Source organism: Bufo bufo, chromosome 2 (genome assembly GCF_905171765.1).
Source record: "Bufo bufo chromosome 2, aBufBuf1.1, whole genome shotgun sequence".
Classification (NCBI taxonomy): Eukaryota; Metazoa; Chordata; class Amphibia; order Anura; family Bufonidae; genus Bufo; species Bufo bufo.
The window spans coordinates 731802236-731820563 of record NC_053390.1 but is presented as its reverse complement, the minus strand read 5'-3'; the positions used below and the strand labels follow the sequence as shown (position 1 = coordinate 731820563).

The window sequence follows — 18328 nt, the reverse complement described above, 5'->3', positions numbered from 1 at the left end:
GAAGGGGCATATACAGTGTAAGTGGTCAACATGAAGGAGACCTACTAGGTGTCATAATTCTATTATACAAAAGTTTGAAATCACAAAATGTTTTCAAAATTAACGTTCATGGAATTACAGTCACTGTTAATATATTTCATATACAATTGCATGCAAAGGTTTGGGCACCCCAGGTCAACTGTTACTTTGAACAGTTAAGAAATGTAAAGATGAAATGATCTCCAAAAGTATGAAGTTAAAGGTGAAACACACTAATCAACATTTTAAGCAATAACAGTATATCATTTTGATAAAAAAAAAAGAAAAGAGTACCTTGCAAAAGTATGGGAACCCAGATAAACTTGACTGAGGTCTCGGGACTTAAGTAGCCTGTTAGGGTTAAGGATTGTTTACAATTATCATTAGGAAAGGCCAGTTGAGGCAAATTTCAAGGCTTTATAAATACCCTATAACCTTGTCCCAGAAAACAGCAGTCATGAGTTCTTCTAAGCAGCTGCCTAACACTCTAACAATGAAAATGGTTGAGGCCCACAAAGCAGGAGAAGGCTATAAAAATGTTATATGTTCATCAGTTTGAACTGTAATGGACAAATGGCAGTTAACAGGAACAATGGAGGTCAAGAGAAGGACTGGAAGATAAAGAAAAATTTCATAGACAGCTGCTTTTATGATTGCTAGAAAGGGAAATTAGAACCCCGCTTGACTGCAAAAAAACAGTTGTGGAACATTGTTCTACTGTTCAGCCATACCTGCACAAATATAGTCTTCATGGAAGGGTCATCAGACAAACACCTCTCCGGCGTCCATAAAATTCAGCATAAGAAGTCTGCAAAAGAACATCTAAACAAGCATGATATATTTTGAAAACAAATCCTGTAGACCAATGAGGTTAAAATAGAACTCTTTGGTCACAATGAGCAAAGGTATGTTTGGAGAAAACAATAATTGCTTACTGGTAATTGTTTTTCTCAATACCCATGACAGCACCCATGTGAGGAGGACCTCCCATCCGGGACAGGAAACCTGAGGATATAAAAATGTTCACACCCCCACCACACCTCAGTGATTGTGATTACCAGTCTCCGGAATGTGCCAACACCACCAAAGCAATAGAAGAGATTTGACAAGAGATTATATATCCATATCTAGAATACAAATTTTATTTTTAATTTTTTTAATGGGGAGGGAAATTTTGGGGGTATCGAGAAAAACAATTACCTAAGCAATTATTGTTTTCCCCTCCCCCATGATGGCACCCATGCGAGAATAAAATATGAATCAAATTTTAGGGAGGGACAACGGCCTGAAGAACCTTCCTCCCGAAGGCCGCGTCCTCATTGAGATTAAACCTATAATGCTTGAAAAAAGTATGAGGGGTGCTCCATGTTGCAGCCCTACAAATCTGACTAAGGGAGGCGTTAGCCCTCTCTGCCCAGGAGGTGGCCACTGACCTGGTGGAATGAGCCCGGAATCCCTCCGGAGGAGGGAGCACGAGGGAAGCATAGGACAAGAGGATGGCTTTCTTAACCCATTTGGCTAAGACTCCCTGGGAAACCTTGCGGCCTTTCAGTCTACCCTGATATTGAATAAAGAGATTTTCGTCCACTCTCCAGGGAGCGGTAGATTCCAGATAGAAGATTAAACACCTCCTGACGTCTAGACAGTGGAATTTCCTTTCCAACTGGTTGGGTGGATCTGGACAGAGGGAGGGAAGGACTAGGTCCTGATTCATATGAAAATTGGAAACTACTTTAGGACGGAAGAAGGGAATGGGTCTAATGATCACTTTATCGTCCAGAATAGAAGTGTACGGCTGGAAGGCAGAAAAAGCCTGGATCTCTGAGACCCTTCTTGCCGAGGTGATGGCTATTAGAAAGGCCAGTTTACAGGAAAGGGTCTCCAAGGATAAATCCTGTAATGGCTCAAAAGGATGCTGGGATAGGGCTGTAAGGACTGAATTAAGGTCCCACGGAGGAGTAAGGGGCCGCAAACAGGGGATGAGCTCTCGAGGCAGCATTCAAAAATCTCTTTACCCAGGGGTGATCGACTAACCTGCAGTCAAAAAAATAACTCAGTGCTGCCACCTGGACTTTCAAGGTGGAAGCCTTAAGCCTCTTTTCTAAGCCTGCTTGTAGAAAATCTAGAATCCTAGGTATTTTAGGCTCCTTAAGGAGGTCAGGAGTGAAACCCAGGAAGGTGGGGAAAAAAACTGACTTTCAGGTATTTATTGGCCGTGGATTCTTTCCTGCTCTTAAGTAGGGTGGACACCACTTTGTCTGACAGGCCCCTGTCTAGCCAGATGTTCCTGTCAACCTCCATGCTGTCAACTTTAGAGTATCCGGGTCGGGATGGAAGAGGGGACCCTGAAAGAGAAGATCCTCCCTTGGTGGCAGAAGGAAGGGAGGGAGGCTAACCTCAGGAGCGCTGAAAACCAAGCCCTCTTGGGCCAATATGGAGCTACTAGGACTATAGATGCTCTTTCCTGTGCTACCTTGTTTAACAGCTGCGGGATGACACAAAAGGGAGGGAAGGCATAGCCATCCTCCTGGCTTCAATCCTGAGCCATAGCACCCACCGCTGTCGGGTAGTCTAGCTGGTTAAGAGAAAAAAAATCTCTGTTTTCCTGTTGGAACGGGACGCGAAAAGGTCTATCGAGGGGACCCCAAATACCTGGACTATCTGAGAAAAGGACTCGTGGTTCAGAAACCACTCCCCCTGTCTTAAGTCTACCCAGCTCAGAAAGTCTGCTATGGAATTGTCTTTCCCTTTCAGGTGGACTGCTGAAAGAAAGAGGCTTCTGTCTTCTGCTAAGCTGAAAATATCTTGGCAGAGGAGGAGGAGAGACGGGACTCTTGTGCCCCCCTGACGATTTATGTAAGAAACCGTGGTGGAATTGTCTGAGTAAAGGAGCAACTTTTGGTTTCTTAGATGGGGCAGAGCTCTGGATAGGGTCATCTGAACTGCCTTCAACTCCTTGAAATTGGAAGACTGGTTGTTAGATCCCATCTCCCCTGCCAACATCTGTTGTCTGAATGTACGCCCCATCCCCAGGGACTGGCGTCTGTCGTTATAATGGTCTGTGTCTAAGAAACCCACGGGTTCCCTATCGACAGATGATCTGGGGACATCCACCATATCAGAGACGCTCTTGCTCTTGAGGACAGATGGAAATTCTGATCTAGTGATTCCTGAGACCCGTCCCATTTGTACAAAATGTCTGTCTGCAGCTCTCAAGAATGGAATTGTGCATAGGGAACTGCTGGAATGGCCGACGTCATTCGACCTAGAACTTCCATAGCCTCCCTGAAAGAACATTGGTAGGATAGGAAGAGATCCCTCATCACCTCTATTGGCCACTTTGTCTGGAGGAAGGAAGCTTCTCTGAAGTCTGGAGTTTAACTGTATTCCCAAAAATACACAGCTCTGAGAGGGGGTTAGACATTACTTTTTCCAGTTTATTTTCCACCCCAGACCCTGTAGAGTGTCGCATACAAATAAAATGTCTTTCCTGAGTTGTTCTTCTGAATGGGAAAGAATCAGAAAGTTGTCCAAATATGGTACTAGAGAGATGTTCATTCTTAGAAATGCAGCGACCTCTGCCATGATCTTGGTAAAGACCCTTGGGGCTTGAGAAACTCCAAAGGGGAGAGCCTTGTATTGGAGATGCCACCATTCCCCTTTTTCCCAAACTGCTGTACGTAGAAATTTCCGGGAGTTCGCATGTATAGGGACGTGGTAATAAGCGTCCTCCAAATCCAAGGTCGCCATCCAACACCCCTGGGAAAGGAGATTCACCGTGGATTTTAATGTCTCCAGAGATTTGATCTCAGAGATTTGATCAGAGACTAGAGATTCAGGATGACCCTGAAGGAGCCATTGGGTTTCCTTACAAGAAACAAGGGGGAATAAAATCCCTTGCCTCTTTCTGCACTGGGTACCACTTCCATTACTCCTTTCTCCAGGAGGGTGAGTACTTCCTTTTCCAGGGCTTCTCTTTTTTCTCTGTTTTGGGGACAGACGGTCCGAACAAAAAAATCTGCAGGTAAGGACTGGAATTCTAGCCGGAACCCACTTTTTATCACATTCAGAATCCAACCATTTTTTGAGATTGTGCTCCAGGCCGGCAGAAAATAAGCAAGTCTTCCTCTTACCTGGCTTCTGGCATCATTGGGACTTTTCCCTTCCTATATTATCACTGGATTTGAAGAGAAAACCTCCCGACTTTCTTGGAAAGTTCTCTCTCTCCCCTGGACCTCTGTTTACTTTTTTGATTCTTAAACCCTGATTGGCGCCCTCGAAAAAAAGGTCTGTTTTGTGGAGTAGGGAACCTCTTTTTATTGTCTGAGGCCTTCTCTAGGAATATCATCTAGCGAAGACCCAAACAGCCTAAGGCCTTCGCCAGGGAGGGAGCAAAGGCAGGCTTTAGACCCTTGATCCCCCCTCCAGGGTCTTAACCAAACTGTATGCCTGGCAGCATTGGAAAGGGCGGCAGCCCTAGCGTAAAATCAGACAACATCTGTGGAGGCGTCCGCCAGAAAGTCTGCTGCTTTGTGGAAAGTCGGGAGGGAAGCTAGTAAATCCTCCCTAGGGGTTTTATCCCTAATATGGGATTCCAATTGGCCAAACCAGAGTTTTAGGGAACTAGAAACCCATGAGGCTGCAATAGCGGGTCTGAGGCTGGTAGACGCGCTTTCCCAAGATCTACTGAGGTACACGTCCGCTTTTATGTCTAGCGGGTCATTCAGGCCCCCCAGATCCTCAAAGGGGAGATCCGCTCTTTTTGCTATTTTAGCCACAGGAGCATCTACTGAAGGCTTTATCCCAGACGCTGGTAACTGAATCTTCAAATGGATATTTACTTTTAACCGAATTAGGTATGAAAAATTTACTATCGGGGTTCTTCCATTCTTTTTTGATCAGAGCCTCGATATTCTTGTGAACAGGGAATTCTCTATGACATCTGGGTCCTAAACCTTCAAAGGATTGATCAGCCATGGATTTGGGTTCTTTTATGTCCTCTAGCTGCATCGTGGATTTAACAGCTTTCAACAAGGGTTCCACGTCTTCCAGGGGAAAAAAGGACTTTCCTGCCGCATCTTGATCAGAGGAAGAGATGTCAGAGGGGAGCTCCCCTGATTCTATAACTTCTTCTACGTCGGACAGATCTGAGTCAGATTCCCAGGCTGCTGATTGTTTAAAGGGGGATTTGCGATGCGAATGCCTTAATGCCTTTAATTAATAGATTTGGACAGGCTCTGCGATTCCTCCATTACCAATTTTCCAATGCATGTCTGGCAAAGAGGTTTGGCATAGGAGGAAGGTAACGGTACCCTGCATCCCCCACACTCCTTGTGCTTGGACTTCCCTGACGCCTTTTTAGGAACCTTGGGAATCTGCAGTAAACAATAACACAAACCGTCAATAAATTAGGGGAAATATGGATGGATCTTACCCCCAGCGGTTGTCCCCCACTCCTCAGGACCAGTACCATACTAGAAGGCCTCGAAGGTTCACTGGGGTCGGCGTGACCTGAAACCACAGGTTCTGACATCTTCTGTTCAGATTCTTTGCTTGTAGGCTGGCTGTCCCCTCCTGGTGCCGCATTTGTAGCGCGCCTCGGCCTCCTCCTGTCTGATTTTTTAAATCATACGCCTAATCCCAGTACTTCCGGGTTCGTGACGTCACCAGAAGTGACGTGCCGGAAGTTGCGCGATCCGCGCAGGCGCAGTGGTCACCGGCAGCTCCGGCCACCATCTTGGAGAAGGGTCGTGCTGCCTCTGGATAGTGTCTCGGCAACTGCTGCACGTCGGACCCCCGGCCAGGACCAGGGACCGCCGGAACATGGCCACAGCTGTCCCTCCAGAGGCCAGGAGGGTGCAGGAGGGAAGCAGTCTTTGGCAGTTGCTCCCCCAGGAGACTTACACTGCTTGGGATGCGTCCATTGCAGTGCACGGACCTGGACCTCCCAAGCCCCTGAGATGTAAACTTGGTAAGGATCCTCAGGATCTCCCATCTGGAGGACAGGAAACCTGAACTGAGGTGTGGTGGGGGTGTGAACATTTTTATATCCTCAGGTGTCCTGTCCCGGATGGGAGGTCCTCCTCGCATGGGTGCCCGTCATGGGGAAGGGGAAAAAAGGGCACAGAATTTCATGAAAAGAACCTGTCTCCAAACATTATGCATGGGGGTAGATCAAAAATGCTTTGGGGTTATGTTGCAGCCAATGGCATGGGGGACATTTCATAGGTATAGGAAAGAATGAATTCAATGAAATTCCAGCAAATTCTTGAAGCAAACATAACACCAAATGTAAAAAGCTGAAAAGAGGATTACTTCAACGAATGGATAATGATCCTAAACACACCTCAAAATCCACAACAGACTACCTCAAAAGGCAAAAGCTGGAGGTTTTACTAGGCCCTCACTGTCCTCTGATCTGAACATCATTGAAAATTTGTGGACAGACCTCAAATGAGCAGTGCATGCAAGACAACCCAGGAATCTCACTGAACTGGAATACCTTTACAAGGAAGAATGGATAAAAGTCCCTCAAACAAGAATTGAAAGACTTTTTGCTGGCTACAAAATGCATTTACAAGCTATGAATGATATATGCCAAATGGTATACTACTAGGAACTAACTATGCATGGTGCCCACAGTTTTGCTTCAGGCTCTTTTTCTTTGTTGTTAATTTGAAAATTTTGAAAAAAACATGTTTTTGCTTAAAATAGAATGGGTATATGCCACCTTTAAATGTATGCCTTTTGGAGATTATTCATCTTCAAGTTGCTTAACTGTTCACAGTAATAGTAATTTTCACCAGGGGTGCCCACACGTTTACATGTCACTGTAAGGCTTTTATTCATTAAACTACACATGCATCAAAGTATCCTCCATTTTTACTTGTTTGCTATTGCCTAACTTCTGTAGATCTTCTAAAAAGTACAAATGGCTTATAAGACATGATTTTTCTTTGGCTGTTATTCAGCTCATCACACTTGCTTTGGATTGTTGTCATGTGACATGATAAAAATCACTCCAATCGAGCTGGTAAACTGAAAATGGCTTAACATTGAGTCATGGAATAATGACCTTTATAGTTTATTACTTCCAGAGCAGTGTGTGTAAATCTCCTACATTACCAGCACTAATGCATACCCAAACTATTGCATTTCCTCTTCAATGAGTGACAAAAAGCATTGATCCCTTCCCCATCATTCTCAGTTTTTTTCTATGTTTACATAGGATCTCGTTTTTGACACATAGTTTAATTGATATTTATCAACTATGAATAGAATAGCTGATAAATGTCTGATTGTTGGAGAGCCTACTGGTCACTAGAACAGGGGTCCTGAACCCCATCATGCGATCTCGCTGAATAACCTCAGTGAGGAACCAACTGTTTTTCATTCAATGGGATGTAGGAAATTGTGGTAAACCATGTTCTAGTGATCGCTGGGGGTCTCAGTGATCAGAAAATTCTCACATATCCTGTGGAGAGGGGTATTAATGATATTGTGGGAAAACCACTTTAAAATCTGACCCCTGCACACCTATTTTCCAGTACCATCTGACCAATGTATGTGTTCTTGTGTCCATTTTAACCTTTTTTTCTATTTTCCAGTTTCAAGTAGGGGTATTCATTTGTAACTTTGTCTGTAAGGTCAGAAAACAAAATACTGACCAAATACTGACCGTGGGATAAGAGACCAACATAATTTGGTTTGATTGTGTATCACAGAAAGACTCCAACTCAGGATCAGAAAGATGTCTGTTTCTGAAACTTGTGTTTTCCTGGGCATTGCTCACATTATTATATTGTGATTATATTCAGTTTGCCCTTCTAGCAAGCCAGTAGTTTGAAAGCTTTCAATCCTTGGCAATCTGATACACAGAAGTCTTAAAGGGGTTATCCAAACTATAAAACATGCCTCCAATGCCCGGGACCCTCATATAGATTATACTCACCCGTGTCGATCCTGATCCCCACGCGGCCACCGCTGCATCTCCCCATCACGCGAATCAAAAAATCCAGCGATGGGATGAGCAGCCAATAGCAGGCTGTGACATGGCTAAGCCTCCCTAGTGTCACCCTCGAGGCTTGTCCCGGCGGCCGTGCAGGGATCCAGAGCGACACGGGTGCCGGGGAGCAGGTAAGTGTATTGTATACAAGGGGCCCGGGCATTGGGGCGGGTCATTATAGGGGTTGGATAACCCCTTTAATAGCATCCCCAATGCCTAAGCCCAAAGCCTATGTGGTGTTGATCTGATAACAATGCAATATTTCCTATTTTTATGTTCATTGAAGGTCCCTCTGCATATAAAATTTTAGCAATTTTATGTTACAAATTCTAAGTTTTGTGATGGTAAATTGTAAAGATTTACAAAAATGATTTCTGACGTAATGAGTCATTATGTGCTGAAGAATTTTTAGATGTTTGGAAAAACAAGAAGAGAATGGCACACTTCAATATATAAAATGCTTTGCTTCTTCTGTGAAGAGTTATAGCTCAAAGGATTTTCTGTTTGCAGGTTGATTCACATGGAAACATTCTTCTCACAACTCTTGAGATCCGAAATGAAGTCAGCGGATCAGAAGTCTTAACTAGTACCATTGATCCACGAGCCACCATGTTCTCCTATGACAGTGCAAGCATCCAGTATCGAAAGCCAATCGCCAATAGAGATATGTACAGCAGAGGCAACCTGGATAGGCACATAGTCCACAAAAAGGGGCGCTTAAGGAGAAGTGCCTCTCAAATTAAAATTAAAATTCCCGATTTGACTGATGTGAATGGTATAGACAGATGGTCGAGAATGATATTCCCTGTTGCATTTTCTTTCTTCAATGTTGTGTATTGGCTTTATTATGTACACTAACTTATGCAGCTAGATCACCCTTTTGAAGACAGTAGTTCTATTTTTCTGACCCTGAAGGAACTGCATTAGCAATAGTGCTGCAAATTCAAGGTAAGATATTCAGCCATTATAATGATTTTAGTGTTTGCACACTACATTTAATTTTCAAACAGTAGGTTCTTTAGAAAGCGAGATCTTAGCTTTTAATGAAAATAGTTTGTTGTCTTCTGAACCGGAAGACAGAAATGACTCCAATACATTATGGTAAGAAAAAGCTTTATACATATATTAAACATTGTGATTCAATTCTAACCTCTTGGGTGCAAAGGGAAAAACCAAGCGACACATTGCAGGCAAGAGGTTAGGACACCTGTCTGCACACATTTTATACTTTAAATAGATTTATCTGAAAAGCCTTTTTTAAACATCAAGTCATTGTTTTTTACGAATACAGAAATGCCATTAAAGTCAAGTTGAGGTTTACAGCTACATGTCAACACTTTTGGTAATTAGACACCAAACACATGAATATATCAAACAACACTGTCATAGCCAATATAATATGCCAGGTGGGCATGCTTAGGGCATAGGTTTACCTTAAGTGGACTCTTTAATGTAGATGGTGATAGATGTTACGCTGAGAAATGAATGTTCACTGCCAATCACCTTTTAAATGGACAAAGTTAGTTTAATGGACTAAAATGTCATAACGGCATGCTATAGAAGAGCCCAAAGACTGCCCAAATTTCCAAAACAACTAAGTTATGTTATGGGACCAATTGTTTTTGGCACCCAATGTATTAATGCGCCTGCCCCTTAAATATATACAGTAAATTAATGTACCTGCAGGGTTGTAGCTTAGCCGTGTTGGAGATTTCATTGTACGTTCTGACAGCCTTAAATGAATACGACAAGCCATGGAAAAGCCCATTAGCAATCAAGATTATTGTGGTCAAGTAAAAAAAGAACAGTTGATAGTAGCCAAGGTAGGTTTAACTCTGAAATTTCTCATTCCTGACCACCACCAGGGCCAATGTTTTGAGAAAGAAACAGCTCTAGTAAGTGGGGTTTTCCCATGCAGATTTATGTTTTACTCCCATGGCATACTGACTGATTACTCATTATCCCAATCCAACAACCTCGAATGAACATTAATTGTCTAGATGGAATAATTGTTGATTTTATGTGCTATGGCTACAGGATAAGAAATGAGTGATTCTGACTTGATCTATGGTGTCTAGCTGTCTGTGGACAACTTGCAAGAAATGGCACCATCTGTGCGGTAACTGAAATTTTGTGAAAGAGGAATTTTTTCTTTAATAGCACCATTGTTTTCACATAATTACACCAGCTGGCCATGCACGTTAGGTAGCTTGCGTCCGACAGCTATTCCTCACAATTTCCCATACACAATAGGGAGAAAGCCGCTGCCAAACTCATCTGTTCCCAGAGAACAAGACTGGGCATGCTGAAATTTCACTGTTCAATCCTGCTCTCTCAAACCATTTACTAGGAAGTTGGTAGGCCTCCTGATTAGATAGTCAACTGATTTGACCAACATTACTCTAATATGTATGGCCAGCTTAACGAGCATAGTCACAAATGAGAATATATCTATCACCAGAAACAACCATTAATGATCACTATACACAATCACGGTTTTGCTTTACTGGGTCAGGAGACCAATGAAAGCCTCAGGTGACCTTGCAACTAAAAAAAATCAAGTGAACAAAATTTAGTTACAATTAATGAATGTAAAAAAAAAACTTACATTTCCTTTGCTATATCAGTGTACACTGGCTTGTAGGATGGAACAGTAGCTTTCTTTAGTGTTAAACTATAACATTCAAAATTATGTCTACAAGTAATGATCATATACCTGGTATCAAAAACTGTGATTCTACATAATCTCAAAAAAAATTAAACTGCTCGGATCCTACCAGTGAATAGAGAGGTTTGAAAGGACTTCAGAGATGGAATTACCTGGGAACACTGAAGACTTTTATTAACAGACATGTGGAACCAAACCATTGATGACAAGATAAAAATCTTTAAAAGCAGCTACATTAAGGGCCACAGGGATTTCTGACAATAACAACAAAATACCCTGTCATTTTCATTAACATCTGATATTAAGGTAAAGTGGCAAGACAGAAGCCTTTAAAATAAAAACATCAACCCCACCCTAAAGTCAATTGAACTATATAAAAACTATGCCTTATGATGTGATGACAGCACACCAAGATTGAACCCTTTGGTCTTAATTTTACTGGACACATTTGGCACTTAGACAACAAAGACTATAATCTAAGGCATAACTAATGTAAGGCGTAGTGGTGTCAGAAACATGCTTTGGGCTGCTGCTCTTCAGCTTGGATGTTCTTAGAAAGCTGAATATGAAGAGAACTGTCAATCTTCTAACATGATAACAACCTAAAGCAAGTCCAAGTCTGCCAAGAAGTGGCTCCAGAAGTTAAAGTCTGAAGGGTCTTGTAATGGACCAGTCAATGTCCAGACACAGAAGACCTAAGAAATAACCTAAAATGGATGTCCTCAGTGATGCCCTTACAATTTTATGGAGCTTCATTTTTATTTTTCATTTTATTGCTTTTATTATTCTGTAAACAGTTGAATAAAATTGTGAAGTCTTGAAGTGCAAAGTTCACAAAAAAAATATCCAACAATATATTCTGCTAAAACCCAAGCAAAATGTATCTCCATAAAATATTTTCAAGCCTTGTACACAATTATGCAACCATAGTGGGATATTATCTCACTCATATTTTACTAAAAAAACATATTCATTTGGTTTACACTTGAGATTTATTAGTTGTCAAATCACTTTAACAAAGGAGAAAGGACAGACCAGATACGTTATATCTTGTTTTTAACTTTTACACAAGTTCCTGCAATTTTAAAAAGGGTATGTAGACTTTTTTATATCAGTGGTTTCACATCTCACATACATGCATACAAAATGTAAAAATGTAATATAGTGTCAAGAAAAAAATTGTTTTTATATATTTGTTTTTATCAATGAAACACAAACGCCGATTGTGGCATAGTTGAAGTAATATTTGGGTTACGCTATTTGTTCCTTTTTATTATCTGTACATGGTGCCGATATTTTGCAAGGTTATTGACATATATACATTGCAAATGCCTAATGTACAGTATACACAATCAGTACCTGTACTGGAGATTTTACAGTTTTAACTGAGTTGTTAACATAGATTAGAGTTATCTGTACATCCCCAACTTTTATTACCTTCCCTTTAGGGACTACATGTTGCCCAATATTTGTAAATTATAATTGTAAATTTTTTTACTTTTGTTTGTATGTCTCATATAAATTGGTATCATATAAATCTTAGGGTATGTTTAGATGGCCTATTTTTCCAAAAAGCTGATTATCAGATCTGTGGTGCGGATTTGCAGTTTGAACTGTTGTAAGATTCATGCGGCCACTCACCGTGGTTTCCATGTGCCGATATGTCACTTCTTTTAAATCTGTGAGTGGATTCCCATTTTAATCAAATGGGACAGAATACAAGTGCATTTAACGTAGATTCCAGCATAGAATGAACATTGGCACCCACCTATAAAATAAGTCATGTGAACACACCCTTTGAGTGGTTCCTACTGCCTTGTCCTGGATTGCTGCATATACAGTATGTGAACTTCAAACAGTCACTTTAAAAGGGTATTCCAGCATAATACAAAAGTTCTCCCATGGCCTGCAAATGGTTAAAAGAATAAAAGTACTACTCACCTCGGCAATCCCCTGCTGCAGCCATTCCAGTGATGCCTGGGTCCTCCTTGTGCTCCACTTCCTGCTCCAGTTCTCGACACGGCAGGAAATGATTGGGAATGCCCATCAGCCAATCACCAGCTGAGCTCTCGTAGCTATTCCTGCCATGTGAATAACAGGAGCAGGAACCAGAGTACAGTGGGGACCCGGGCACAGGTGTAAGGTGAACATAGGCATAGGATCATTTTTTAACCATTTGCAGGCCATGAAATAACTTTTGTGGGACACCCCTTTAATCTGCAAGAAACTACATAAACACATTAATATTAAAATAAAGGCTAAAAAGGAAAAAGAAAAAAAAAAATCCTCAGGGATGGGATAACCTCTCTTTGTGACCAAGGTAGAGGATTCAGAATGCACCCTACCACACTTGGTCCCTGATAGTTGTCAGATGGATATCCATTTAACTGTCTCCTGTACCCCTCACAAATTCTTACCATTCTTAAACATACTCACTAGTGAGGAGCAAATCAATTTGTACAAATCGATTAATCTCATTAACCAGACATATTCACATGTGAGGGGGTGTGCCCCCTGCCACTTGATTGACAGACATATCGGACACCCTGACAATCTTATGCCTGTCGAGCGACTGTCGAGATATCTGGCCCTGTCAATTAAGCTGTAGGGGGAGTGTCTTGAGCTGTAGGGATACGCCCTTGAAGATGTAGAAGTTTGGTTAACCCATGACTGGGTCTAAAAAAGGCCTGAATGTCCAGGCAATTTTTCGTGATTTTGTGTATTTTGGTAGTCAAACAAATAAAAAAGTTAGGGTCACTAAACCAGCACGGTTTAGTGACCTAACTTTTTTATTTGTTTGACTACCAAAATAATTTTTGCTATGTTTTTTACTTGATACTTAGGACTTATTATTAGCATGTTTTTTTTTAGAGATTTTTTTGTCCTTTTTTTTGTTTAATGTGGGGGAAAACCCCTAATTCTCATTAAAAAGTAATTTTTTTTTAAATTACGGTAAAGCTTTTTATTTCTTAAATATTAAAACGGTCACAAAAATTTATTATTGAAATGGGTTCCCTATATTGTGACGATTGTCATCTATAGGTTTGGTGACGGCATTTTTAATTTTAATTTACATTTTTTTTGTACTTTTTATTTTTTACTTAGATTTTAATTTATTTTTGGCACATGATATGTCCCCGAAGAGGTCATTAAAATATCTCTGGAGGGCACTGACTTTTTATTTAATTTTAAATTTTTTCAATGTTTCCACTGTTACTGGGGTATCCACAGGAGACCCAGTTATAGGGGAAAACACTCCCCTGCAGCTCTGCTCCTGCCCCAAAACATCCGTCTGTCATGTGACTAACAGAGGAAGCCACTCGCCCACTTCCTGCTCTCCATACCTGCGCTCATTCACTGATCTGCCAACACAGGAGAAGGCAGAAGCGGCAATAAACCTCTCCTGTCTTCTTCTCAGGGTCCCCGCTGTGTCTGAAATCCGGGACCCGACCTGCTGCTGCTAGATTGTAGGAGCAGGAGCTTTAACCCTTAAAGGGCTGCCTGACCGTTTATATACATGCTATCTGCACGCGGTATGTGCAGATAGGACATAAATAGTCAGCGGGCAGTCGGGAAGGGGTTAATGAGATGAATTGATTTGTAAAAATATTCACCATTTCATTTCACCTCCAATTCTTTCACACGTGTAGAGCCAGCTGGCAAAATCTCTATGTGTGGGAGGCTATACATTGTTTTACTATATACATTCCCCCACTTACATTGTCAGTCATTGCAGCTGCCTATTCTGCCTACCCCTTTCGCTAGTCCTGTTTTTCTGTAGTAATTCCCTAAATTAATGTCACTTGTGCACCACCACTAAAATTATGAATGTCCTCAGAACCTATTTCTGTACATAATGGAAAAATAACTACAGACATTGCTGTGAGCATCAACAGGGATTTTCCTATTTCCATTGTGACTTTTTAACTGTTTTTGAATGAGGTTTTGTAAAAATTCATTCATGTCTTATAGATTTTTGGTATGGATTTCGCAATGAAAGTTTGAAACACATATACAGTTTTCAAGACTGAAAACCCACCATAGTTAGGGAAAGAAGCCATCAGTAAGCCTCCATACCAACTTATATCTAATAACCAGGTAACATATACACTGGACAGAGAACTCTATAAAGACAACCCATTTTAGGCTAAACCAATTCTAAAGTTAGTACAGCATAATTTCACCGTAACAGACATCCTGAAAAAAATACAAAAATGGGTGTGTGCTGTCTTATTATTGTTTTGCTTTATTTTTTTTTATCATAGTTTTAATTTTTGGAAATTTCTTCTACAACTGCTTCTATGGAAAATGACAATGGCATTTTTTACATACAGTTGACCTGCTGCTCTTTCCCCATTGAAAATAGTGGATAAAACTCACATAAAAATCAGGGATACAGTATATTGTGGTTTAAAAAATCAATGCAGCAAGCCCTGGAAAATGTGTGACTCTAGGCTGCATGGTGGTAACAAGATAAGCCCCATTTACTAACCTAAAACATGTTTTTGCTAGGAAAGCAAAAATTTAATGTAATATGAGTATCCACATAGCGCTGTTTTCAGAGCTGAAACTTTAATGCAAGATCTACATTAGGGCCCCCAGGTGCCATTTAAAATACTGGTGTTGTCTTATGAGGCAGAAGACCATTTGGACCCCCCCAGGTATCATTGCCAAGGTGCTGATACCTCTGCATCCTCTATATAATAGCTACTGTCTTCCCCAACTTTCCCCGGCTGTTTTAGATTCTGACACTTGTATACTAATCGTGATAGATGTAGAGCCAAAACACTGCCATGAAATTATATATTTGCCTATCAGTAATGGGATTTGTAAAGCATGTCTTCTCTATTTCATGAATATTATACTTTTATAAGCCTACTTGTACACATGCACTAAATGTATCCTGCAGGCTGATCCGGCAGAGTAACAGACCCCAAGAGTTCAACCTTAAAGGCATACCCTGTGCACCACCACCCTTGACCATAATGGAAGCCGGCAGGAATCCTCTGCATAGGTCATCAGTATAGGTGGGGATGTGACACCCGGGGCCCCCGCTGATCAACTGTTTGAGAAGGCACAGACGCTTGCAATAGCGCAGCGGCCTTTTTGTGGCTTTGCCTAGGCCATTTGACATCACCTTCATCGGTCATGGGGCATAAGCACAGCTCATCCCCATTGAAATGAATTTGACTGAGCTATGATACCAAGCACAACCATTATACAATGTACAACGCTGTGCTTGTTGAGCAGGTAGAAGGCCACGGCGCTCACCGGAGCGCCTGTGCCTTCTCAAACAGTTGATTGGCGGGAGTCCCGGGTGTCGGACCCCCACCTGTCAGATTCTGATGACCTGGAAGATACTGAAAACCCCTTTAAGGATAGTTTTAAGGGCATGTTTAAAGCTTTGGATAAAGCTATAAAATGTTGCATAGAGGAGTTCATTCCATAGAGATGGAGAAGCTCCTAGAAAAGTTGACTGTAGTGGGAGGTTTGGATTATGGAGGAAGCTAATCTCAGATTGTTGGCAGAACACAGGTTGGGCGGTACATACAGATTAAAAGAAAAAAGAAAAAAAATAGGGTCAGCAAAGTGTCACCCTCTACGTCCAGTCCAAAGGTGCCTTGTTTTAAATACACCCCCGATGACAAATTCCTTTGTCACAAAAAATAAATAAAATATTTTACAGCAAATCTTAGAAAATGTATATATTTTTTTGTATTCTAAAAACTAGACAATAAAAGCAGGCACAGAATAAGAATTAACGGAGTGACATATTCCTACTACCATAGATTTCACTCTGCGGATGTGTCATATGGATAAGAGTTCTGCAGACAAAATCCTGCAGCTGTTTTAAAGGTCACTGACTAGAGAAGCGACATGAAGCACAAAAATCAGTACTGTCAGAGGCCTCATAGCAGCTGCTGGAAACAGCTTATGCCACACAGAACAGCAAGATCATTAGCCATATACTATAGTCCGCATGGTATTTATCCTAATACTTCTATCTCCTTTACTGGCAGCAGAGGCGGCTGTAAATCCAGCATATTCATCTTAGATATCTACAGCCCTGATCTGAAGGCAGAACTTCTGTGAGCCAGGTCACTTTGCGCTTGAGAAAAGTGAATTTAAGCATTGCACTGTATAAACCAATTGGATTTCACCAACATCCTTAAATGTGCCCATATCTAAGAATAAAGGATCTCCATTGTGTGACCCTCATTTAGAAGACGCTCACATTCTGATTCGGCCTTTTTTTCTGTCATTTTTCTTGTTGGAATATTTTACTGCATCGGCCAGATGTCACATAACAGTGAGTGAGACTATTTTCTAATCCTTACAGGTTTGGTGTGGTTTTCTCACATTTATCCGATTACGTCAATGGGGGAAAATGGCATAAAAATGAAAAAAACAAGTTTGAACTGCGATTACAGTTCTTAGAACTAGTGCAGAGATGTCGTTTTTCAGAGAAGCAGTTTTAGTAATATCTCACCCAAATACTCCTTTTACAAAAAAGGTCCAAACTTTTTGTTTTGCAGCAATACCTTGTGCTGTGTTTACTGAATGTAATGTAGGTTAAACAGTCATCTCACCATAAATGGGCAGGGTTACAATACAAGGTAACACTTGTATTATAGAGCAGGAGGCAGATGACAATAGGTGATGCTCCTCCTCTCCTTCTCAGGAGAGTGCACATATCACGGAGCATGCCTACAACACTCTATCATAGAAGTTCTTAATTCATTTCTTGTCTTATTATTGGATTCACACCAGGCTCTTCCCTATCTTTGCACAGTTATTTGTGCCCATAACACTCTCCCATAAAAGTCTTTAAGATATTTCCTGTCTTATCTTTCATATTACTGGGTTTATACTGGCCTTTTCACCCTCCCTGCACAACGACCTGTGATTATATCATAGAGCATACCCACAACACTCTTCCATAGAAATCCTTAATATATTTCCTGTGTTATCTTTCATATTATTTGGTTTATACTGTCACCTCTCCCTCCCTGCACAACGACCTGTGATGATATCATAGAGAATAACCTCAACACTCTCCCATATAAATGTTATTATATTTCCTGTGTTATCTTTCATATTATTTGGTTTATACTGGCTCCTCACCCTCCCTGCACAATGACCTGTGATTATATCATAGAGCATACCCACAACACTCTTCCATAGAAATCCTTAATATATTTCCTGTGTTATCTTTCATATTATTTGGTTTATACTGTCCCCTCTCCCTCCCTGCACAATGACCTGTGATTATATCATAGAGAATAACCTCAACACTCTCCCATATAAATGTTATTATATTCCCTGTGTTATCTTTCATATTATTTGGTTTATACTGTCTCCTCACCCTCCCTGCACAATGACCTAAGATTATATCCTAGAGCATACCCACAACACTCTCCCATAGAAATGTTATTATATTTCCTGTGTTATCTTTCATATTACTTGGTTCATACTGGGCTCCTTGGCCTTCCTGCACACTGACTTGTCACCACATCACAGAGCATACGCACAACACACTCCCATAGAAATTCTTGATATATTTCATGTCTTATCGTCGTATAACTTGGGTTCATACTGGTTCCTCAGCCTCCCTGCACAGTGATCTGTGCCCATAT

The 18328-nt window shown here is 41.2% G+C and overlaps 1 protein-coding gene across 5 annotated transcripts in view; it reads left to right on the top strand.

The window, feature by feature from the left end:
• The window catches only part of GABRB1 (gamma-aminobutyric acid type A receptor subunit beta1), a 664547-nt gene extending 655666 nt beyond the window's left edge, over window positions 1–8881 (top strand). For all 5 annotated transcript variants that reach the window (XM_040418916.1, XM_040418912.1, XM_040418911.1 and 2 more), the window contains one exon: window positions 8534–8881. In XM_040418916.1, coding sequence (XP_040274850.1) covers window positions 8534–8881 — 348 coding nt within the window. The remainder of the gene's footprint in view (window positions 1–8533) is intronic.
• Window positions 8882–18328: the final 9447 nt, after the last annotated feature.